Raw genomic sequence first — 24,804 nt, 5'->3', positions numbered from 1 at the left:
CGCTTTGGGAAGACCCTTCTGTGGAGCCACTCAGCCACTTCATGGGTCTTCCCCTCTTCTTCCTAAATAGGCTGTGTATGTAAATGATGGTCCTTTACCTAACTCGTGTTGAAAGTAATCAGTATTGAAACTAAGATGCCAGCCAGCTAACCAAAAATATCCTCCCGTGAATTTGAGCTTGCACTTGTAAATGAAGTTAATACACTGGTTCGGTATGTAAGAACATATCCTGTGTAGGATATCATTTAATTTTAACTAAAGTCTGTCTTGTAACTCATCCAGAAGAACTTCATTATAGGAGAGTCTCTGAAAATTCTTTCCAGTAACATTTTAATGGAATGCCTGCCATATACAGGTCCTGATAGATGAAAAGGGAAATTAGACATGGGACCTGGCCTCAGTCTTCAAGTTTTCTGAAAATGATATTATAGGGAGGTTACAGTGTGGGTAAACATACTGATTGTTTTGATAGAATGTGATTTTTTTATACATTTCAAATCAATTATTTAATTTTTTCCTGAAAAATTTCATTATATAGAAATAATTTACATAGAGTAAGAAGTATTTTCTCTCCATCACCTTCTAGACTCTTCTCTGTATTTATATAGAGATGAGCTTGCATACTTCATAGGAATCAAAAATGATTAATAAGGAGATTTTGTGAAATTTTAAACTTATTTACCACTAATAGAAATTCCATGTCAAATAGTAGGGCAGTTCTGAAAATAGTTGAGTTTCTGAGGATTAATTTTCAATCCCTAGTAAAGTTTAGCAAACATTGTAAGAGGAAATCTCTAGTGTCAGTATCTGGTAACAAATGCTATCTATACCTACTTTATATTTATAAAAGCTGATATAAACATAAAATTTCTCAACACATATTCTGTAGTGATTAGAACATTCTGTCATGGACTTAAAGAATTGGACATGCGTAACAGTTCATAAATGGTGTTGCTTTTTCTTTTTCACGGTCACTTTTGGAATATGCACTGTGTGAGCCTTCATTGCAACCCTTGGGCTCTATTTACCTGGGCTTGTGCTGGTCAGATGGTGTGGACGTTAATCCTTGAGTGCCAGCAATGCTCAGAAAATGAGGTTGTAAAGAGTGATTTCAAATAGTTTGGAATCCATTCCAAAAATTACTTAATGGCTTCTGTTTAGTTCTGTTACATGCTACGTGTCATAATCCAGTCAATACTCTAAAAGTAGTTTCCTTATTCTTTTTCCCCTTCCTCTTTAGAGTATAAATAAAATATGTTGAAAGTCTCAGATGAGCTCTGCTTTTAACCGAACTGCTTATTGAATTATAGAAATATAAACAATGAAACTATCTTAGTGGTCATATAATCCAAGATGTCATTTTACAGGTTAAAAAAACTAAGACCCAGAGAGGTTCGGACACTTGTCCAAGCTCGTGAGGCGAATCCCTGTAAGGCCTGGGCTCAGCCCTCTGGGTTCCTCACTGCAGGTTTCCTGCTCCTTCTGTTGCACATCTGGCAGAAAACGTTGTCAGACAGCACGGAGGGCAGTGGGCAGGGCTAGGGGTTGTGTCCCCAAGTTCACTAAGGATTTATCCTGTGTCCCATAGGCTATGCATTCAGTGAAGATGGTGAATATTTTGCCTATGGTCTGAGTGCCAGCGGCTCAGACTGGGTGACGATCAAGTTCATGAAAGTTGATGGTGCCAAAGAGCTTCCAGATGTGCTTGAGAGAGTCAAGTTCAGCTGTATGGCATGGACCCATGATGGGAAGGGGATGTTCTACAACTCATATCCCCAACAGGATGGAAAAAGTGATGGTAAGTTAAGGTATCAGGCGAAGCACCTTTTTCGTGGAATAGAAGTGTGACTTCATATGACTTTAAAAGCTAAACCTACATAGAAGTTGTTTGGTGTAGAACCCAGTTTCCTCAAAGGATGTTGTATCAGTTGTGTAACAGACTGCCCCAAAACTTAGTGGCTCAGAATAATAACCATGTTTGGGTTTTTTTGTTTGTTTGTTTGTTTGTTTGTTTGTTTGTTTTTGCTTGTGAGTCTGTGAGTTGGCCAGGCAGTTCTGCTGGATTAGCTGAGTTCTGTCATGTTTCCATGTTCAGCTGTGGATCAGTTGGCTGATCTCGGCTTGGCTGTTTCCTGTGTCGGGGCCTGGGTTCTGATCTATGTGGTCTCTCATCCTCCAGCAAGCTAGCCACTTGGTCTGCATGGCAGCTCAGCAGGATTCCAAGAGGGAGAGCCAAAAGGCACAAGCCTCTTTGATGTCTAGGTTTGCTACTGGCACTGCATCGTGTTGCTGCATTCTGTTGGCCAAAGCAAGTCATGGGGCCAGCAGCCCCAGTTCAAGGGGTGGAGAAACAGATATAAGGACCCATGACAAACGGAGCCATTATTGCAATCAGTCCTTTACAGATGTGTTATATCTCCCAAGGAGTCATGGAGAAGATGGATCTTTTTTGTTTTCTACAAAACCAATTTATTTAATGACGTTGAGTGATTATGAAATTTTCCTACTGTGGTGATCATATCTCTTCCTCTGATCAGAAGTTATGGGTCACCTGGTTGATGTATCGTGACATTTTCCTCCTTGTTAACTTGTAGGACATACCTTTGTTCTTCTTTTCACTTGCACAAAGATCCTATTGTGATCAAGTAGTCTCTTTTCTTTCCCCCTTTACTCTTCACCTCCCAGATAGAAAGGGCCAGGTACCTTGAACCTTGCTGATACAAGCTTTCAACACCACCTTCTTCATGCTCTACCATCTCTGGCATGGAGTATTTTCCTGTTGTCTTGATTGCTCTTTACAGGTGGGAGACCAAAAAAGTATTTCCCTGGCCATTTCTTGTTAGAGAACAATGTTATTTGTGAAAAACATGAAAATTATTATTTAGGCTCAGCTTTCAGTGGCAAAAATAGTGAAGATTAGTTATTGTGATTGATTTCAGAAAGGTACCATCTTTTGCCAGCTGTAATTTGCTGCCCTCTTGTCACAAGGACCTCAACGGCCACTCAGGTTGTGTGATGGAGGGACTTAAAATGAGGCTAAACAATTCTGACCATGTGCTTCCTGGGAAAGCTATGGAAAGTCACCAAGTTCTGTACAACTTTCTTTTATATTATGGTATTACCTTTTTCATTGTCCTGAAAGCTTGGTGCCTTTTCATAATGAAAAAAAGAATCGTTCAGTCTCACAACAGCCTCCAAAGCCAGCACGTATGTGTGAATTACTTCCAGAGTGATGCCCAACCAAAACTTAAAAAGACAAAAAAAAGTCTTTACCTTCTAGAGCATTTTTAGGTTCACAGCAGAACTGAGGAGGAAGTGCAGAGATTTCCCGTACGTCTCCTGTCCCCACATGCAGAGCCTCCCCTATTATCAACATCCCTCTCCAGACGAGGTAAGATTGATGAGCCTCCATTGACACATCATACTCTCCCAGAGTCCAGGGTTTACATTACAGCTCACTCTTCATGTTGTATATTCCGTAGGTTTAGACAAATGTAAAATGTGATTGATTAATCATATGTATGCTACTTGATATCTATCTACCATTGTAGTGTCAGTTTTACCAGCCTCATAATGCTGTATTCCACCTATTCACCTCCCTCTCCACTGGCCTCTTCTTTCTTTTTTTAATGTTTATGTATTTATTTTGAGAGAGGGAGAGAGAGAGCAAGTGAGCAAGCGGAGAAGGGGCAGAGAGAGAGTAAGAGAGAGAGAATCCCAAACAGGCTCTGCGCTGTCAGCACAAAGCCCGAGGCCAGGCTCGACCCCATGACCATGAGACCATGACTGAGCCAAAATCAAGAGCCAGACACCCACCGAGTGAGCCACCCAGGCGCCCCAACCACTAATCTTTCTACTGTCTCCATAGCTTTGCTTTGTCCAGAATGTCACATAGTTGGAATCGTACACTATGTAGCCTTTTTAGATTGGCTTCTTTCACTTGGTAATATGCATTTAAGTTGTCTCCATGTCTTTTCATAGCTTGATAATTAATTTCTTTTTAGCACTGGATAGTATTCCACTGTCTGAATGTAACACAGTTTATTTATCCATTCCTATTGAAGGGTATCTTGGTACCTTCCAAGTTTGGGCAGTTACAAATAAAGCTGCTATAAACATCTGTGTGCAGGTTTTGTGTGGACATAAATTTTCAACTACTTTGAGTAAATACCAAAGAGTGATTGCTGGATTGTATTGGAAGAATATGTTTAGTTTTGTAAGAAACTGTGAAACTGTCTTCCAAAGTGGCTGCACTAGTTTGCATTCCCCCAGCAATGAATCAGAGTTCCTGTTTTTCCACATCCTCACCAGCATTTGGTGTGCTATTGTTATGGATTTTGTCTGTTCTGGGCGGGGGCGGGCATGTGGAGTATAGTTGTATATTATTGTGTGAATTTGCATTTCCTTGGTGACCTATGATGTTGATCATCTTTTGATATGCTTCTTTGCTATCTGCATACCTTCTTTTTTTTTTTTTTTTTTTTTTAATGTTTATTTTTGAGAGAGGGAGAGAGACCATGTGCAAGCGGGGAAGGGGCAGAGAGAGAGGGAGACACAGAATCCAAAGCAGGTTCCAGGCTCTGAGCTGTCAGCACAGAGCCCGACGTGGGGCTCAAACCCACAAACTGTTAGGTTGTGTCCTCAGCCAAAGTCGGATTCTTAACTGACTGAGCCACCCAGGCACCCTCGCATATCTTCTTTAGTGAGGTTTGTGTTAAGATCTTTGGCCCATTTTTTGATAGGATTGTTTCTTTTCTTATTTTTTTTTTTTTTTAAATTTTTTTCTTCAAAGTTTATTTATTTTTGGGACAGAGAGAGACAGAGCATGAACGGGGGAGGGGCAGAGAGAGAGGGAGACACAGAGTCGGAAACAGGCTCCAGGCTCTGAGCCATTAGCCCAGAGCCCGACGCGGGGCTCAAACTCACGGACCGCGAGATCGTGACCTGGCTGAAGTCGGACGCTTAACCGACTGCGCCACCCAGGCGCCCCTTCTTTTCTTATTTTTGAGTTTCAAGAGTTCTGTGTAAATTTTGGGTAATAGTCCTTTTACCAGATGTGTGTTTCACAGATATTTTCTCCCATCTGTGACATGTCTTACTCTCTTGACAGCGTCTTTTACAGAGTAGAAATTTTTTATTTTAATGAAATCCAGCTTATTGGTTCTTTCTTTCATGGATGGTACCTTTGGCATAGTATCTAAAAAGTCCTTGCCAAACCAGAGGTCGTCTAGATTTTCTTCCATGTTATCTTTTAGGGGTTTTATAGTTCTGCATTTATGTTTAGATTTGTGATCCAACTTGAATTCTCTCTTGTGAAGGGTGTGAGGTCTGTGTCTGGATTCATTTTTTCCACATAGATGTCTAGTTGTTCCAGCACCATATGTTGAGAAGGCCATCTTTGCTCCATTGTGTTACCTTGGCTCCTTTGTCAAAGATCAGTTGACTGTGTTTATGTAGGTCTGTTTCTAGGCCCTTTACTCTGTTCCATTGATTTATCTGTTCTTTTGCCAGTACCACACTGTTTCGATTATTTACAGTAAATCTTGAAGTCAGGTAGTGTCAGCCTCCAACTTTGTTCTTTGCCTTCAATACTGTGTTGGCCGTTCTGGGTTTTTTGCCTCTCCGCATGAACTTAAGGACCAACTCATCGGTATCCACAAAATAACTTGCTGGGACTTTTATTGGAATTAAATTGAATCTGTAGGTCAAGTGAGGAAGAATTGACATGACAGTATTCCTATCCATAAACATGGATCATCTCTCCCTTTATTTAGTTCTTTTTTGATTTATCAGTTTTGTAGTGTTTCTCATATAAGTCTTAATACATATTTTGTTAGATTTGTACTTAAGCATTTTATTTTAGGAGGTATTAATGTAAATGGTAATGTGTTTAAAAAAATTTTTTTTGTTGAGGTATAATTGACATATTTTATGTATACAACCTAATGATTCAATATTTGTATATATTATGAAATGATGATCATTTAAATCTAGTTAACATGTATCACATCACCATACATAATTATAAAATTCTGTTTCTTGTGATGGGAACTTTTCTTTTTTTTTTAAGTTTATTTATTTATTTTGAGAGAGACAGAGACAGCGTGAGCAGAGAAGGGAGACTGAGGGAGAGAGAGAAGCCCAAGCAGGCTCGCACTGCCAGCCCAGAGCCCGATGGGGGCCTGACTCACGAAACCTGAGATCGTGACCTGAGCCAAAACTGAGAGTCAGATGCTTAACCAACTGAGCCACCCAGGCACCCTGTGATGAGAACTTTAACCTGTCCTCTCTTAGCAACTTTTAAATATACAATACAGTACTACTATTACTAACTATGGTCCCATGGTGTATATTATGTCCCTAATTGTATTGTGTTTTTAACCTCAAATTCCACTATTCATTCTTGGTGTATAAGAAAGCAATTAAGTTTTACATGTTAACTTTGTATCCTGTGACCAGATAAGTAAGTTTTTAAATATTTCTAGCATGGTACAATACCAGTGGAATAGATTTTCTTAAAATTGTCAACTGCCGGGGCGCCTGGGTGGCTCAGTCGGTTGAGCGTCCGACTTCAGCTCAGGTCACGATCTCGCGGTCCGTGAGTTCGAGCCCTGCGTCAGGCTCTGGGCTGATGGCTCAGAGCCTGGAGCCTGCTTCCGATTCTGTGTCTCCCTCTCTCTCTGCCCCTCCCCCGTTCATGCTCTGTCTCTCTCTGTCTCAAAAATAAGTAAAACGTTAAAAAAAAATTAAAAAAAATAAAATAAAATAAAATTGTCAACTGCCACTTCAGTGTATACATTTTTACCTTCTTCAGGTACAGAGACATCCACCAATCTCCACCAAAAACTCTGTTACCACGTGTTGGGGACTGATCAGTCAGAAGATATTTTGTGTGCTGAGTTTCCTGATGAGCCCAAATGGATGGGTGGAGCTGAGGTATTGTGCTACTGTGAAATTGCCCCACAAAAATGATGTCACATGAATTGTGTATATAAATATTCTTGTGTGATCCTTATAGATAAGTCCTATGAGTGAATATTCTCTTAAAAATATCGGTATTCAAACTGACTTTTAGTTTTGAAAGTGATAAACCTTTTAACTGCAACCTCCACAGAAAACTTTAATACCATACCTGCTTATGGTGGAAAATGTAATAGTACAGAATCAGAATCACATAAAGCAAAACACGAACATTTTGAAATTCGGAATCTTATTTCTCAGAGGCGAGGAGAATATCTTTCCAAACATTTTCTTTGTTTATGTGGGAATGTGGGGAGCAAGAGTGTGTGTGTTTTCCTTTTTACACAGCTTGCCTCTTCACATTTTATTCACCTTTTACATTAAAATGTATATTTTTGGACATTTTCCCATCATATATATAGATAGTTCATGTATACCTTGGGGGTCTCGACCATAATCAACTGTACTGAAGTTTGTGAAGTTACTGGCTTAGATTTTACTCTGTATGTTGAGAATCAACTATGGAAAAACTTAGAGGTGCTTGGAGTAAAAATGTAACTCTTGTTAGTTCATTTCCGGATACTGAGAAATATTTTTTAAATGAAAAAAAGCATTCTAAATGTTTTGATATAGGTGGGCTGTCGGCCCATTTTTAATGGGAGTGAGAAATCCACTAGGAAGTCTTTAGCTCATGGAACCACTTACCTTTTTTGGTAAAAAAGGAACATTTTATATTTAAACTTCAGCCCATGGGTCTGATTGACTAGGGGGTAGAATAGGAATCCACAGTATTTGAGCTCATGTGCATTGATACACCTTATTCCAAGTTGTCCTTACATTTATTTATTTTGTTTCCGTAGACCAGGGGTTGGCAAACTATTGCCTGCCTTCAGGCCAAACCTGGCCTCCTGCCAGCTTTTGTAAATAAAATTTTTGAGGAACACAGGGAACACAGCCACACCATTTCTTTACGTACTGTCTGTGGCTGCTTTCAGACTTCAGTAGCAGAGATGAGTAGCTGCCACAAAAGGCCCACGACCCACAAAGCTGGGAACACTTTCTGGCCCTTCATAGGAAAAAAACCACAAAACTTGTCAGACTTTAATGCAGTGTGTTAAAAGTGAATTTCTAGGACTTACATTCTCTGAGACTGTGTCCTTTTTTCATGCTTTTTCTTTCTCACTTAAGTGCCGCCTCCCATGAGCTTTCCGTCTGTAGTTGCTGTTGTCATTTTTCTCACCTATTTGTTTTTAATGGCTTTTCTGACTCTGTGTGGAGATTGCTTCTACTCTTTTCTTCTTAGTTCAGCTTCTCCTCCTGCGTAAGTCTTCTAGTTACTATGGATAATAGGTGTTTGTTTATAAAATAATACACATCTTTACTGTCATCCAGGTGTAACAATTAGGGAGATAAATATGCTGCCCCAAAACATTTTAATGTCAGTTCATGTGTTTCTTTTTACCTTTTGTGGGGGGGAAGGTATTGATGGGGAAAACTTAAAATAGTATATTTTAATAATCAGTTTTATTCCCTCTGAATTCTTCATAAAATCAAAGACATACTCTTCTAGAGAAATTCTTATGCTTCAAAGCTAATAATTTCATTACAGCAGAACTGTTTTAATTAAAGTAATCTTATTTAGTTGATACAGTAACATGGGTACTGGAAATGCCATAATATTTATATGATTTAGCATAGTGGTCTAAAAGAAAACAAACTTTATAGTAAAATACACGTGCAACTCAAGTTGCTTGGATCTCTCTTAGCGTTTGGATGAAGCAGTTAGGTTCTTTTTTTACTTTTTTTTAAAGTTTATTTATTTTGAGAGAGAGAGCGTGCGCAAGCAGGGCAGGGGCAGAGAGAGAATCCACACCATCAGCATGGAGCCCGATCTCACAAACTGTGAGATCATGACCTGAGCTGAGATCAGCCCTCAGACTTTTAACCAACTGAGCCACCCAGGTGCCCCAATTTTTTTTTTTACTTTAAAAAAAATTGTGGTAAAATAGATATAACAAAATTTACTAGTTTAATCAATTTTTTAAAGTTTATTTATTTTTGAGAGAGAGAGAGAGAGAGAGAGAGAGAGACACAGAACTCAAAGCAGACTCCAGGCTCTAAGCTGTCAGCACAGAGCCCGAGGCGGGGCTCGAACTCATGAACCACATGAGATCATGACCCCAGCTGAAGTCTGAGGCTCAGCCGACTATGCCCCCAGGCGACCCTAGTTTAATCATTTTTAAGCATAGAGTTAAGTGGCACGAAGTACATTCACATCATTGTGCAACTATCACCAGCATCCGTCTCCAAAACTTTTTTCAGTTTGCAAAACTGAAACTGGGCCTGCTAAAGCAGTAACCCCCCGGTTTCCCAGCTTCCTGGCTCCCCGGCTCTCCCTGTCCCCTGCTGACCATCAGTCTACTTTCGGTCTATGTTGGACTACTCTAGGTGCCTCATATAAATGTCATCATACAGTATCTGTCCTCTTGTGACTTGGCTATTTGGCCTAGCATAAAGTCCTCAGGTTCATCCGTGTTGCAGCACGAGTCAGAATTTCCTTCCTTTTTATGGTGAATAATAATCCATTGTGTTGCCCACCACATTTTATTTACTCATCTGTTGATGGGTGCTTGAGGCATTCCATAGCATTATTGTGAGTAATCCAGCTTTCAAGAAATACAGTGAAGATCTATCATCTGTGTATTCAACATATGTATATTCAGTTCTACCGGGCAAGTGACAAGAAAAGCAGGTTTTAGTAGTTGAGGTGATCCTTCTACCGTTCTTTAAAAAGACATTCACTCTATGTAAATTGTCTGATATAATCTTTACCAGAGCCTTGCGAAGGAGGTGATCATTCCATCGCATGGACGGAGTAAAATGCCTGCTAGAGGCATTAGCTTGCAAGCCTGTGGCTGGAACTGCCTGCTGAGTGTGTTAGACTCCACAGCCTGTGTCTTCCTAACCACACGTGCTTGCTTCTTTGGTCAAAAGGAAAGAGCTCTTGCAAAAACAGCAACAATAATTGTTGAAAGGATGGCAGTGACTGAAGGGATGCATCTCTACTGCACAGAGGTACTAAAGTTGTTTAAAAAAAAAAAGAACTAAAGACCTATATGGTGAGTCCTAAGGAACTTGATGTTGGATCAGAGCCTCAAAAGTGGATGATTTAGAGGAAGTCTATAAGAGAGCGAGCGGGGTTAGTAAACACAAGCTGGATGTGGTCTCCCTCGAAGCTGTACTGCAGCTGCCAGGGGAGTCTCGTTACAACAGGTGTCACCCTGCCACTTGCTAGCATTGGTTGCTTCATAACCATGCACCAGTGCATGTGCTGCATTGCTCTTTCACTTTTCATGGAGTTGCTTTTAGGATCGTCATTTTGAACCTTGTGTTTGGTTAATACCTTCAACACTGTCCCAGCATCTGAGCAGAGAGCTGGTGTTACGGTGATGGTGTGCTGTAACACAAAGTAGGAGGTTTTATTCTGGTCCTGTGTGCGTAGCCCTGAGTACCTCACTTCTCTCCAGATATGTTTCCTTCATTTCCTCCAGGGCTTTTTTAGCTCTGAAAGTCTAGGCTAGAGGATTTAGCACAATATCTCATAGATGCTGAGGCAGGCTTCCTGGGTGAGGTGGTAGCTGCTGGATGTGAGAGCAGTTTGGGCATTGTGGGTACGGTTGGAGGGCCCTCTGGGGTGAGTGGCTGAGTGTGTGGATGTGTGTGAATTTCTCTGGTGAGCTGCCATCCTTCTTTCCTTGGGCCGCTGCAGTCCAGGTTCACTGAGGACTTCCCTTTTATCCTTGATACTATCTCCTTATGACTCTTCTTCACAGATAGCTCCTCTGCCTTCCTGCAGGAACAGGTCTTTCTTGCTTGAGCAGTCCATTACCTGTAATCAGGAAGTGGCTTTAGTTTTTGCATCCTTGCCTGTGACAGCACCTCTCCCCAGGATGACTGACTTCCATCCAACAGAACCCATAACTTTGTGGATGCTTTTGGGTATTAGAACTGTTTGTAGTCCAAAGCAGGCTCTCCAGTTGACATGCTTCTTCCCTCTCCTTCCAGTTTGGTGAGCACATGGGGGATGGGGGGGGGAAGGACTACTCAACCCCCAGCTTGGTGTTTTTTTTTTTTTTTTCACATTACGACTTTATTAAAGGTAGCCCCAAACTAGCACAGCCCAAATATCCATCATCAAGTGCATGAATGAACTAATTGTGGTACATCTCTATGATGGCATACTGCTCAGCAGTAAAAAGGAGCAAACTATTGATACACTTAACAGTAGGGATGAATCTCAGTTATGCTCAGTGAAAGAAGCCAGAAAAGAGGAGTACACGGTGTTGGATTCCATTTGTAGAACACTCTAGAAAATGCAGACTAGTCTATAATGGCACAAAACAGTCAGTGGTTGCTTGGGGATGGGGGTGGGGAATTGGAGGGAGGGAATATGAAGGGGCAGAGGGAAACTTTGGAGGACGATCACACTGGAACATTGGAATTGATGTTGTGCATGTGAGGCCATTCCCAGCAATGACGGTGACTCCAGGTATCTCACCTCAGTTATTCATCATGGATTAGTTTCTCCAGCGGCCATGCAAGGAGGAGGAATCAGAGGAGGGGAAGGGGATTTCTGCTCCTCTGGAGCTGTTTGCCAGCATCTCCTTGCCACAGTCTACTTGATGGGTGTCTTGGTGCTGCCTCCCTCATGGCATCCTTTTGTAGTGAGATCCCCTCAATTCTGTTCTGTGATGTGGACGATAAACTCTCTGGCTCATATTTGTGTTGCCTCCCAAGGCTTCTGCTCCCAGCAGGGTTCCCTTGGGATTGCGCCTCTCTGCAGCTCCCCTCTTCCATCCTTATTCTGCAGAGACCTTTCAAGATGTCTGGAGGCCAGCTACCTTCCCGGTGCCTCTCATTCCAGGGAAAGTGACATCCAGGGCTTGCCCCATCCTGGAAGGTGGGTGGTGGTCACCACTGTTCTTTTTCCTCACCTGCCAGCCAAGGCCCTCCGGCCCTCAGTCCCCTCAACTCCCTCATTCCCTTGGGGGTAATGTGAAACCTGCCTAGCATTTGCCTTCAAGGGACAGTGGTGTCAATTATTTAACATAGACTGTGAGGCTTTAGTTGGAAGGCAGGGTCGTGGGACAATAGAAATTGTCATGTTTTAGAAGATTCTACCAGATCAGAAAAAAATTACTTTTATTTTATTTTAAAGATTCACAGAGCATTTGGGGGAACAAGGAAATCAAGTATTTTGAGGCACTTTTCCCAGCAGAGGGTGCTCTAGATGAAGATTCTGAAAATGTATCCGGTACCTTTAGGAAGGATTAAGGAGAAAATGCCCAGCCTCTTTGTGACCATCTAGCTGAATTCTATATTGAGAACCTAATTCTGTCATAGCTAATTCTTGAAAAAAAGGTTTCTTTTCACAAAGGTAATCCTAATCTTAATGTTTATCACATATCCGTATTGCCATTTTTATATGTTCACTTGTGATCCCTAATAATTCAAATATGTGTCTATTTGTGTGGACATTTATATATTGTACGTACATCATACACGTATTATAAACGTAGGTATATGTTGCACTATTTTATATATACACATGTTATACTACATTAACATGTAAAATCACTGCCTGATGCTTGACCCTGTGGGCACAAAGCCAACATTAATTTCCTCACCCTCCCTCCCCCTGCTGAGGTCTAGGCACATGAAGACCCTCGAGGCCCGGTGTGCATCTAGCTCTGCCTGATGAAGCCTACACAGTAATGTCCGGTTGCCCCTCAGGGAATGCTGCCTCACCTGCCCCGTCCTCGTTGGGTAGTTTGGACTTGGAGTAGCAGTTGTCCAGCAGCTTTCTTCCTGGTCAGCCCAGTTCCTGCATTCATTCCCCAGATGCCCAATAAGCCATTGCCTTAGGTGCAGCATCGTGCCAGGGCCAGGCAGTGCTCGGGAGCAGAGACAGGCATGCTCAGGCCTTTTGGAATATGTTTTTGTTATAGGAAACCATTACGTATAAACATTTTTAAACGTTACTAAGGGGCTTAGGGGCTCATGCCAGTTCCCACCATGTTCAGTTTGTGTGTCATTTTTAAGGGACTGTTGTCCTCTTGACCTTAACTTCAGTAATTGAGCTGGAGGCTGTCAGAGTGTGTCATTAGTGAGCCTTCATTTCCTTGTGCTGTACCAGAGAGCCATGCACTCTCTACTAGCTCCCAGAGACTGATGATTCTCTCTGTTCGTCACGGGAGTGGCTGAGTGGTTGTCTTTATATCAGTCCTGGGGTGGATTCCTAACCAGACTTGGCATGTCCCCGGCTCATCACCTGTGTCCTCTCTTTCATCAGCACTGCATGGCGTGATAATATCCATCATGCTGATTAGCGTGCGGGAAAATCCCAGCAGCATGGTTGGGAAGAAAAGTCAGGAAACCACACAAAAAACCTGAATGTGAGTAAAAAGCTAGAAAGCGGTGCTACTCTGTATACATGAACTAGCTCCTGACTGGAGTTGGTTGATTTATGTAGTAGTAGGGTTGGATTTGCTGATCAGTCACTTCTCACCTGACCCCTCTTGATCAGTAAGGGAGAAAAGAAAACAAACGGCACATTCTTAAGTAATCAAGCTTCTCTGCCAGACAAACAACCAGGTAGATTGGAAACAGTGGCAGCTACATCATGTCAAGACCCACATTGCTCATTTTACTTTGAATGCGTTTTCTTTTCCTTGAGTTCTCTGTCAACATCTGTTTGTGGCGTATTGAGGAACACATCGGATAGTATTTGGGTCGATTTCTGTTATTCCCCCATTGCTTTAGTACCACATTGTATTGGGAGAGCTGCGAAATCTGGTTTAATGACTGCCTGTTGAAAATGTTTTTGTTAACACATACCACATGAGCTTAAGACTACTCCTGTTGTTCTGTACGAATCTGTCTCCTGTTTTTCTTACAAATCCCTAATCAGTTCCCTAAGTGAAAAGACATCCATAAATGTAGATGATAGTTTGACCTTTAAAAGTTTTCATAGATTAAGTTTTGGAAACATACTTAATATTAAAGAGATGATGTTACGATTCACAACTATTATGAGAGGAATCCAAAGGAGACTGTGAAATAAAATTGATAAATTTTTCCTGCTCTGAAGGCACATGATTAACTCTCAAGGCTATTAAAATCCATTTTCACTCCTTTTGTTAACTTTCCAGACAATTTTAAGTCTCACTGCTTTTTAGCATACTTTTTTTATATACACAATTCTTTTATCATAATACATAAAAAAGAATACTTTCCCCAGTTTGAAAAGGTGCATGTAGATTCAAAATATGAAAAAAAACCTTTCTTTACTTCCTGGGTTCTAAATGGAAATTATTATATGTAGCAAAGAAATTTCATGTCTGTGGAGATTCGGTTATTAACACAAGACCACATGACTGGAGCTCAGTAGCTCTAGCATAAGATCGTTCATGAGTTGTTCTTTGAAAATGGTAATTTGTTTGATGAAAGTCCACTTATTCTCTCCCTATATATAAATATCAGCTCTGTGTCCTCTCATTTTGAAAGACAACTTTGTAGATAAATGATTAGGAGTTTAAAACATTAATAAGTGATCTTCTGTCCATTTTCTCCTAACATGAGATGAAGAAAAGCTAGTTGATTCAGGTCATTTGGAAAGCCCAGCTGTTCTTATTGTATAGTATTGAGACTGAGAATAGCCAAATCCAGTGACTTTAACATTTTTATGATGCTGGTAATAATAATACATAATAATACAGGTTTATTGCTTAAAATAAAGTATAAGCATCCCGTTCTCTGGAGAAACTATTATTGTCATATAACTTCTGTTTCGCACTCCCCCCCCTTTTTTTTAATGGTTATTTTTATTTTTGAGAGAGACAGAGCTATGAATGGGGGAGGGACAGAGAGAGGGGGGGACACAGAATCTAAAGCAGGCTCCAGGCTCTGAGCTCTGAGCTGTCAGCTGTCAGCACAGAGCCTGATGCGGGTCTCGAACTCACAAACTGTGAGATCATGACCTGAGCTGAAGCCGGACACTCAACCGACTGAGCCACCCAGATGCCCCATCACACTCCTTTCTGTAAATGAATGGATGGTGAAGCTGCTGACATCTTGTAAATATGGAGCAGCCTGACCCAGACCCTGTTCTGAGTGGACTACCGTCACACCTACACTAGGCATTCTTATTTGGGACTAGATTCCCCCGAGGTGTATTCTGGTTGCTGCGTATTTCTCTAAATTCTGTGATGTTAATGGCTCCTGGGTTTGTGGAAGTTATATTCCTGAGTGTGCTGAGTCACATGAGTTTTGTGTTTGTTGGAGCAGCATATAACATAACAGAATAAAATAATGAAATACATACTCCATCTTATAGTTTGAATGGTGTCTGTCAAAAGAGTTTCCTTGGTAAATACTACTATCTCCGTGTAGCTTAACACCACAATATACACAATTAAAATTTCTTTGTGAATGACTGTGGCTTCTTTAATGAAAGTATAGTCTGGAAACCCCATACCTTATGCCATTTTGGTAAATATCAGTGAGTATGGCAGTTGTTACTGGGTACCCTCTTCAAAAACAGAAGCCCACACTTAACAAAGGTTTTCTCCAGTTAGCATAAAATATGCCAAAATGAGAAACCACAGAAGTTAGAAGGGAACACTTCTTTCCACGCTCCTGTGACCTCCTTGTTTGGGAATTTTCCTGGATCAGGGCTGCTTCTGAGCTAGATCTGAGGGGTGTTGGGAGTTCTCAACCTAGTTGATTCACAGCCCTGCGCTGCATTCTTAGGTGAGCACCTTATCAGGGATCAGCTTGATAATCTGGTTCTGCATCTGCTGACTCGTTTCATTTCTAGCTGATGAACTGGGAGAAATGCACTGCTTGTTGCCTCTGCCTGGGGACTGTGTGGAAGCACAGCAGTTGTGGGCTGTGCTAGTTTACACACCGTGTGTGTACAGGGTGTTGTGGTGCCTTGCATGCTGCCACAGGTCAGGTTCCTGGGGAAGCAGACTCGGAAGTTGAAAGGGAGTGCTTTGGAAATCTCCGCCTGTGCTGGGGAAGTGAGAGCAGAAGAGGAGGGGCTGAACTGTGTGCAGTCATTACAAAGACCTCAGCCAGTTCTGCAGGGAGCTCTCCAGTTGGGTTGGCCTTCAGCATTTTCCTGACTGGGGGCTGAGGGGTCTGGGCTTTCATACCCTTGCATTAATCAGTCATTGCCTGTGGGAAGAACCCGAAAGAATTCGATCTTGGGAAAGGTGGTTCTCTCCGACCGGAGGACAGGCCTAGAGGTTCTTAGCTGAGCATCCCAGCACCCAGCAGACCACGGCATCCACTGCACATGCTGATGTCCATTGGCAGGATGTGCACTTGAGAATGAGTTTATGTAGCTCCTGTCAAGTACTGCTCTGTGAGCCAGATAGCTATACCAATGAGGCGGTTGTAAGAGGGTAAAATTCAAGCAATCATTTTGAGGGGAATTCTATTTCTCTTTTAAAAGAGAAATCTTCTCTTTTGGGGGCCATCCCACCCCCATATCCTCCTCAGATCTCATTCTTTCTCCAGCTTCCCTCCCTGTTAGCTGCATTCTCTGCACTCCCGCCACACTTTGCAGTTCATGCTATCAGTGCTCCTACCCGAGCATGAGCTCTTGAAGGCCCTGTTGATCTGTGTGTTTCAGAACCTGGTCAGCAGCGGCACACTCTCAGTAGATATTAGGAGAATAAACAGCCTCAGCTCTGACTCCCTGAATACTGGATGGCTGTGTTGGTGGCATGTTAGTTAAATCGTGTCTTTGGGAAAGGGGATGGCAAGTTGTTTGGCACCTCAACTCCTGTGAAAACCGACCACTGTGGTGACATTAGCCATCTCCAGTCCCACCCACCCAGAAGCAAGGGGTGGTGGCTGGGGTGGCTTTTGCATTTGTTTCTATCTGTTAAGGCTCTCCTGGTTATGGATAATGAAAAGCTACATGGTAAAGAATGGTTATTTATGGGGGCACCTGGGTGGCTCAGTTGGTTAAGCATCTGACTTCAGCGCAGGTCATGATCTTGCAGTCTTGCACTGTGCTGACAGCTCGGAGCCTGGAGCCCGCTTTGGATTCTGTGTCTCCCTTTCTCTCTGCCCCTCCCCTGCTTGTGCTCTCTCTGTCTCTCAAAAATAAACAGACCTTAAAAATAATTTTAAAGAAAGAATGATAGCTTTCATCCCTGTTGGTATTGTATGGAATGCAGTTAGTTACTGGATTTAATATCCACAAATGTAAATACTTGATTTACAGTGATTCTTTGAATTCTTTTGTTAATTAATTTTTATTTGTATAAAAGGTAGGTTTTCGTGAAGTAAGATCATTTTGACTTAAGGAAAATTAGTTTGAAACAATATAGACATAGAGTAGAAGGAAGCTGTGGAAGGCACAGAATTAAGAATTATGTATTTCATAATTGGCCACACTGGTGTTATCCCAGCCTCGTTGCAACAAGTCAGTGCTTTTGAATCAGATTAATTGCTTCCAGAGAACACAGTACTCTTGCTGGTATCATTATTTAAAGAAAAAAAACGGTATTTTGTGAACTGGAATTTGTAGCGTTTCGTGAAGGCCAGATCGGGCTTTTGACTCACCTGCTTTTCTGTTTTCTTTTTATGTGGATCTCAGAAAAGTTACTTTTTTTCTGTTGAGATTTAAGTGTCCTCCTCATCAATAGTATTTTTCTCTTTTCCTCCCAGTGAGCTCCAAAATACATTTTTTAAATTGCCTTGTAGTCTGAATGTGAAGCCGTGGTTAAACATGCATTGCTACAATTTTAGTGGATCAAGGTGTATTTCTAATCTACATATTTTGGGGCAACAATGACACGTATTTTGAAATCTGTCATTTTGAAATGACACTGATTTTGAAATCTGAGACCTTGAGCATTTGAAAATTCAGAGTTTCCAGTTTAGCAGATTTGTTTAGTGGCTATGGAACATCACTGGACTGTGACGAAGAGAGTTACGGTGAAAAAGAGAGACTTCATTGGCATCCCAACAGCAATGTACCTTGGGGTTTCCTGCCTTAGATTAAATATAAACTGCTACAATATTTAGTTCAGCCAGAAATCCTGAGAAAACCTCATTAGATGTGCTTGAGACACAGCTTTCATCAGAGGTTTGGTGCGATTCTGGCAGTGAGTTTTACTGCCCTGTCTTTCTGTTGGCTGAATCACTACAACTCAGTTAACCACCATTTATGATTGCGATACTTTAAGCACTAAGCTATAAAAATTCTGTCCTGATTTAAAGGACAAGAGACCAAAGTCTGAAGTATTAATGAGGCTGCTTTTCATTACATTTAATAAAGTTATGATGTAAGGTTGCTTGATGACATTAATATAGGACCATTTAAAAATAAGGTGGAACTTGGGGCATCCGGGTGGCTCAGTCGGTTAGGCATCCGACTTTGACTCAGGTCATGATCTCATGGTTTGTGGGTTTGAGCCCTGTATTGGGCTCTGTGCTGACAGCCCAGAGCCTGGAGCCTGCTTCAGATTCTGTGTCTCCCTCTCTTTGTTCCTCCATCACTCATGCTGTCTCTCTCTCTCTCTCTCTCTCTTTCTCTCTCAAAAATAAATCGAACATTAAAAATTAAAAACATATTTTCTTAAGAACACTTTTCTCCTTCTCTCTTTACTGTCCCCAGCTCTTGTTCTCTCTCTCTCTCTCTCTCTCTCTCTCTCTCTCTCTCTCTCAAAAAAAGAGAAAGAACGAAAGAAAGAAATTTATATTAATACAGTGTGAAGAGGAAAGAAGGGAAAGCAAGGTGAATACTCAAAATTAACATGGAAGCCAGTACTTCAGCATGACAATTAATGAAAATGGAATACAAATTCTGAAGTTGGGTTTTTTAAAAACTCAGTCAAATCTAATGTTCTTTTGCAAGAGACCCACTTAAAACATAATGACAGGTAAGTTGGAAATACAGTGAGGATGAAAATGGAGAAAAAAATTAATGGAAATCAGAAATTTATGTAAGGATTCTCCAAAACTGACGATATCTGAAAAGACTATAAGGAGCCAGCAAAAGATAGAAGAGAATGTACCTAGAGTCATTCGGTATTATGTATAATTTGTGGCAAAAATCCATACAGCAAAGTATGATTCATGTTTGTGAAGGGAAACTGTTTCTGAACTCAGAAAAAAAAATGTCACCAGGAAAGAGCAGCCAAATTGAACAGGATTTCTAGAATATTTGATGAAACTAACTTCTTTGGAATCTCGCTTCTATTTCACAAGTACAAATTATGTCTGTGCTTTAAAATGATTTTTTCTGAGAAAGCGATGCTTAATTTAAGACATCCAGCGTGCTGCCAGGTGTTTAAAACAATGGGCATTTTAGACATGCATAGCTGTTATGACTAATTTATAAAATGCAAAGAACCAAATTGACAAACAGCTGGTCTACCAAAATGACCCTGTAGATAGACAGTGGATGGACATTTTTGGAGAGCTGGAACCTAATTCCTACAAGTCTAAGCACTTGCTGCTGGTGGTAAGTAAAATCCTAAGTGTTCCATGCTCAGGCACTCTTGTCTAGATGACATTTCGCTCGGTATTATCACATTGCACTGATAGAAGGAATCAGCATATGTGGGCGTGATGGGGGCAGCGGAACAAGTCAGAGTGAACTTTTGATGGTTTCACTTCTACGTGAAAGAAAAGAAGCATGCCCCAAAGGCTGCAGGTAGTTCACAGAAGTATTATTGGAATAGAAAACAGAAACAGTAAAAATACCTTACTGTGTAATGAGACAGAAATATATCACTATGTTTTTAAAACTTTTTGTATTATGTTTATTTGTTTATATAGAGAGCACGCGCACAAGCAGGGGAGGGGCAGAGAGAGGGACAGACAGAATCCCACCCCTGTTATGTTTTTTATTAATTATGGGTATTCTCTTTTAAATTAGTTCTACCTTAATTACATTCTTAATTTTTATATCTGTGTATTTCAATCATGCACAGTAATATACTCTAAAAAGAAAGTGTAATTATACAATAAAGAATTAAAAATGAGTTAACGGGGCACCTGGGTGGGCTCAGTTCGTTGAGCGTCCAAGTCTCAATTTCAGCTCAGGTCATAATCTCACAGTTTGTGAGTTTGAGCTCTGTGTTGGGCTCTGCGCTGACAGCATGGAGCCTGCTTGGGATTCTCTGTCTCCCTTTCTCTTTGCCCCTGCCCCTGCTTGTGCTCTCTCTCACTCTCCCCCCTCCCCCACCCCATAATTTTTTTTTTTAAATGAGTTAAAAAATTATGTATATAATGACAGTTATTTGCTTCTGGCCATGACGGTGTAACCGGTCTTAGAGCAGCCCTCCTGCCATAAACAGCTAGAAAACTATACAAAATAAACCATTCATTTGCAGATATTGGTCAACAGGCATTGCTGGGCCATCATCTGTAAGAAAGACAGATGCTGTGATTGCCCTGTATTTCTGCCTCTCTGGAGCTATTTTCTGGAGCCTGGCACAAGGAAGGAAGAACCCACAGAGTACTGCAGTCTCATTGAACTTGGTATCCAAAGAATTCAGGAAGACTGAAGCTATTGGAATTTGCGGGCAGAGTACCAAAAGGAGGGAACTACCACTAAGTTCCAGAAATCTGCCTTGGTATCCCTTTGTGTCTTTGTGGACTACTAAGTATATGCATAGAATGAAACTTCGTGATTCAAGCTTATAGGGTGCTATAAGCCAACAAGTAACAGGTCTGAGAGACTGTCGCTTTCTGACCAAAGTGAAAAGACCTTGTGAACATCTGGGGTGTTCACTGGCTACCCCAGAGAGGCCATGCCTTTGCAGTGAGGCTGTAGATGTTTCCCAGCAAAGCTTGAAAACAAGTTCCGAGTGATTGAGCTGACCCATTAACACATTAACTGCCTCAAAACTTTTTAAAGGAATACAAAAACAAAACACTAAAAAAATCCAGACCACATTCAAAATGTGTAGAATCCAATTTTAAAAAGTTGCTAAGTGTGTAAAGAAGCAGAAAAATGTGACTTATAACCAGGGAAAATAGTAGCCAATGAAACAGATCTCGAAGTGACAGGCAGGATAACGAGCAGAGACTTTAAAAAAAAAAAATTGAGAGGCACCTGGGTAGCTCAGTCAGTTAAGCCTCCAACTTTGGCTCAGGTCGTTATCTCACGGTTCGTGGGTTCAAGCCCCGCATCAGGCTCTGTGCTGACAGCTCAGAGCCTGGAGCTTGCTTCGGATTCTGTCTCTGTCTCTCTCTGACCCTCCCCTGCTCATGCTCTGTCTCTGTCTCTCAAAAATAAATAAAATGTTTAAAAAATTTTAAAAAACAACTTATAAAGTAATTTTTAAAGGATTTAAGAAAACAGTATAATGAACAAAGAAACAAAAAAATCAAAAATCAACCATTCTTCTAGATGTGAAAATAAACCATCCGAATCAAAAAATGCTCTGCATGGGCTTAACAGCAGTTTAGATACGACAAAAATGTCAGTGAATTTGAAAAGAGGACAATTGAAAATAAACCAAAAAGAAAAAAACTGAAACAAAAATGAACACAGCCCCACTGACCTATGGGGCAGTGCTAAGTGATCTAACATTGTGTATCTGAAGTCCTACAGTAAAGTGAAGGGACACAGAAATATAAAGGAGGAAAAAAAAAGGCCAAAAGCGTTACGGATTTGATAAAATAGACAAGCCCACAGATCCAAAATGTTCAACAAATCTCAAGCTACTACAGCAAAGCCCATTATTAATTTGCATTAAAACCTAAGATAAAAATCTTAGTTTTAAGATTAAAAAAAAAAAATCTCATGAGCAGCCAGAAAGAAGAAAACACAAAATTACATGCAGTGAGAAAAAGATAGAAAATTACTTCTCATCTGAAACAATGCAAGGCAGAGCAGAATGGAAAGACACTTTCTTAGGCCTACCTTGACTACCATATTTAAAAAGTTACAGTTCCTCTCCCCACATCCTGCCTCCCTTACCTACACCTGTTCATGTTCTCCATGGCATTCATCATTTTATAATATGCTACATAATTCCATACTTATCTTCTCCAGTAGAATGTAACTTTTTTTCCCTGATTTGTTCACTGATATATCTTTAAATGTCTTGCACATAATGGCTGCTTAGCAACTATTTGTTGAAAAAACATATTAACAGTTGTTGGTAAGTATGTTAAGATTCTCCAGAGAAACAGAACCAACAGAATGTGTGTATACACCTATAGGAGAAAGACTTATTTCTAAAGAATTGGCTAATGTGATTGTGAAGGGTAGGTTGGCAGGCTGGAAATCCTGAGTTTTCAGTTTGAGTGCAAAGGCAGAATTCCTTTTTGCTTGGGAAGGTCACTGTTTTTCTGTTAAGGCCTTCAGGACTGATTGGATGAGGCACACCCACATTATGAAGGGTGATCACCTTTTAAGAGTCCACCAGTTTAAATGTTCATCCCATCTAAAAAACACATTCACAGGGGCTCAGTCAGTTGAGTCTCTGGCTTCAGGTCAGGTCATGATTTCACAGTTCATGGGTTCAAGCCCCGCATCAGCTTCTGTGCTGACAGCTGAGTCTGGAGCCTGCTTTGGATTCTGTGTCTCCCTCTCTCTCAAAAATAAATAAATAACAACAAAAACAAAAACACCTTCACAGAAACATCCAGAGTAATGTTTGACAAAGTACCTGGGTACCGTGGTCTAGCCAAGTTGATATGTAAAATTAGCCATCACAGTAAGATATGGAAAACAGGAACTGTTACTCACTGTGAAATGTAAGATATAAGTTGGTACAATCATCTTGGAAAATTATTTGGCCACATCTAAGGAAGTTGAGTATGTGAGTGTCTTACCACTGAGCAAGTTTACTTCTAGTTATACACCTGGAAACACACATAAGGCCACAAATAAACATGTTCAAAACTTCTCTGAAGTGTGGCTTGTGATAGGAAGAAAATAGAAATAAAACATCTATTCGTGGGAAAATGGATCGATTAATTATGGTATGTTTCTAGATTGAAATACTGCATAGCAGTTAAAACAAATGAATTAAATATACATATATTGACATGGACTAATTTTTTTAATTCTGTTGAAAAAAGTGAGTTACAAAAGGATGTGTGTGTGTGTGTGTGTGTGTGTAGAGAGAGAGAGAGAGTTTGATACCACTTATATCAATTTGACAACTCAAAATCATAATATATCGTTTGTTTTATGAGTTTACCAAGATTCTTTTTGCTGCCTGAGATTCTATTTGATTCTGTAAAGGAAATCCACAGAAGCATAGGCTTTTGATCTTCGACATCTTGCTGTAGAGGTAACTAGGTACACAGAAAGAGTTGTTCCACAGCAACTAGCTGATGCCAGCAGTGTGCACCACAGATAAACTGCATCATGCCCATTTTGCTAATTCTTACTCATTCACAACAATTTTAATATCTGTAACCCGTGACAAAATTTCAAAGTCAGAGATACTGATATTCAAAATGACAGATTGCGTGTATTTTCAGTTAAAGAATAGACTATAAATTTAAATCAAAATCACATTGAGTCATGACATTCGGTTTTATCTATTGATATTTTCTACTTAAATATTTCACTGTTTTTTAAACTGTGATGTAAGAGTAAAATAAGTTAAAGTTGATGTTCATCTTTTTTTTTCTAACTTTCTTAGCCACACATAAATTTGGAATGAACATATTGCATTTGAGGTTAACCTTTAGTTTTTACTTAACTGTGCTTTCACAGAAAATATTTTCTAATCAGTCCCCTCCCTGCACTGTTTTTATTTCCTTCCTAGTTGTCTGACGATGGTCGCTATGTCTTATTATCAATAAGGGAGGGATGTGATCCAGTAAACCGACTCTGGTACTGTGACCTACAGCAGGAATCCAATGGCATCACTGGTAAGTTATCTTTCAAACAGGTAATTATTCCAGAAAGCTCAATTAAAAAAGCAATTATTTTGGTCTTCTAATTGATTTCCCAAGAAACCTTCCATTCAACCACATCATCTCAGTTCATATTTTTTCTTTCAGTATTGTTCCATAAAATGAAGAAAAATTGAATGAAGCTTTTTGTTGGCTTTAGCATTTTCTCCATAGATTGAGGTTAACCATATGCTTTGCATATGAATGTGAAAATGTCCTGTGCATATTGCAGTTGAAGAGTGTTAAGGAGAAACTAGCCCTTTGGTTTGTAAAGCATTATAATTGTCTAGATGTAATGGTGCAAACTGTCACAGGCTAAGGTAAGAGACCAGTGAGAATTTGCCCGGTTAACAGGTTCTTATAGTTTCTTAGCACTGAGCAGCATGCACAATAACAGCTAATTTCGCTTCCTGGAAAGCCTTCTACATCATGATAGCAAGCATATACCAGCTAGTTACAAATTGTGGAGGTGGCTCATTTTTAATGTTGTTCCCTTTGAACATCTGTGTCATGCCAGCACCATCCTCGAGCATTAAAGCTTTCCAGCTGCTTAATGTACTATGCTGAGAATTCCCAGACCCAACAGCTCTACAGATATGCTGGAACTCAGATAAGGACACCAAACTAATCACCCTGTGTTATGGTTAATGTAAAATAAATATATTTTAGGTATGGTGACACAGATTTTCAAACTATATAATATTGAGTACATTTCTAATTATTAATTAGATTACTTCATTATTGGTACCTAATTTTGTATTACATTATAAGAAAATATACAGTTTTTTTTTTCTTATTGATCGGGCATTGCATCATTTTTAAACGTCCCTGAGCAAGATCGACATCCTGACATTCTTAGATACTGCAGAGCGCCATTCACAGATACAGCAG

The 24,804-nt window shown here is 40.4% G+C and overlaps 1 protein-coding gene across 1 annotated transcript in view; it reads left to right on the top strand.

Annotated features, from left to right (window-relative positions):
- Nucleotides 1-24,804, top strand: part of PREP (prolyl endopeptidase) — a 126,216-nt gene that overhangs the window by 27,427 nt on the left and 73,985 nt on the right. The window contains exons 5-7 of the mRNA XM_047860322.1: nt 1,589-1,798; nt 6,815-6,936; nt 23,784-23,889. Of these exons, the coding sequence (XP_047716278.1) occupies nt 1,589-1,798; nt 6,815-6,936; nt 23,784-23,889 (438 nt within the window). The remainder of the gene's footprint in view (nt 1-1,588; nt 1,799-6,814; nt 6,937-23,783; nt 23,890-24,804) is intronic.

The sequence above is a fragment of the Prionailurus viverrinus genome, chromosome B2 (genome assembly GCF_022837055.1).
Source record: "Prionailurus viverrinus isolate Anna chromosome B2, UM_Priviv_1.0, whole genome shotgun sequence".
NCBI classification, from domain to species: Eukaryota; Metazoa; Chordata; class Mammalia; order Carnivora; family Felidae; genus Prionailurus; species Prionailurus viverrinus.
The sequence above is the reverse complement of the archived record's forward strand: the minus strand, read 5'-3'. Positions and strand labels throughout refer to the sequence as shown.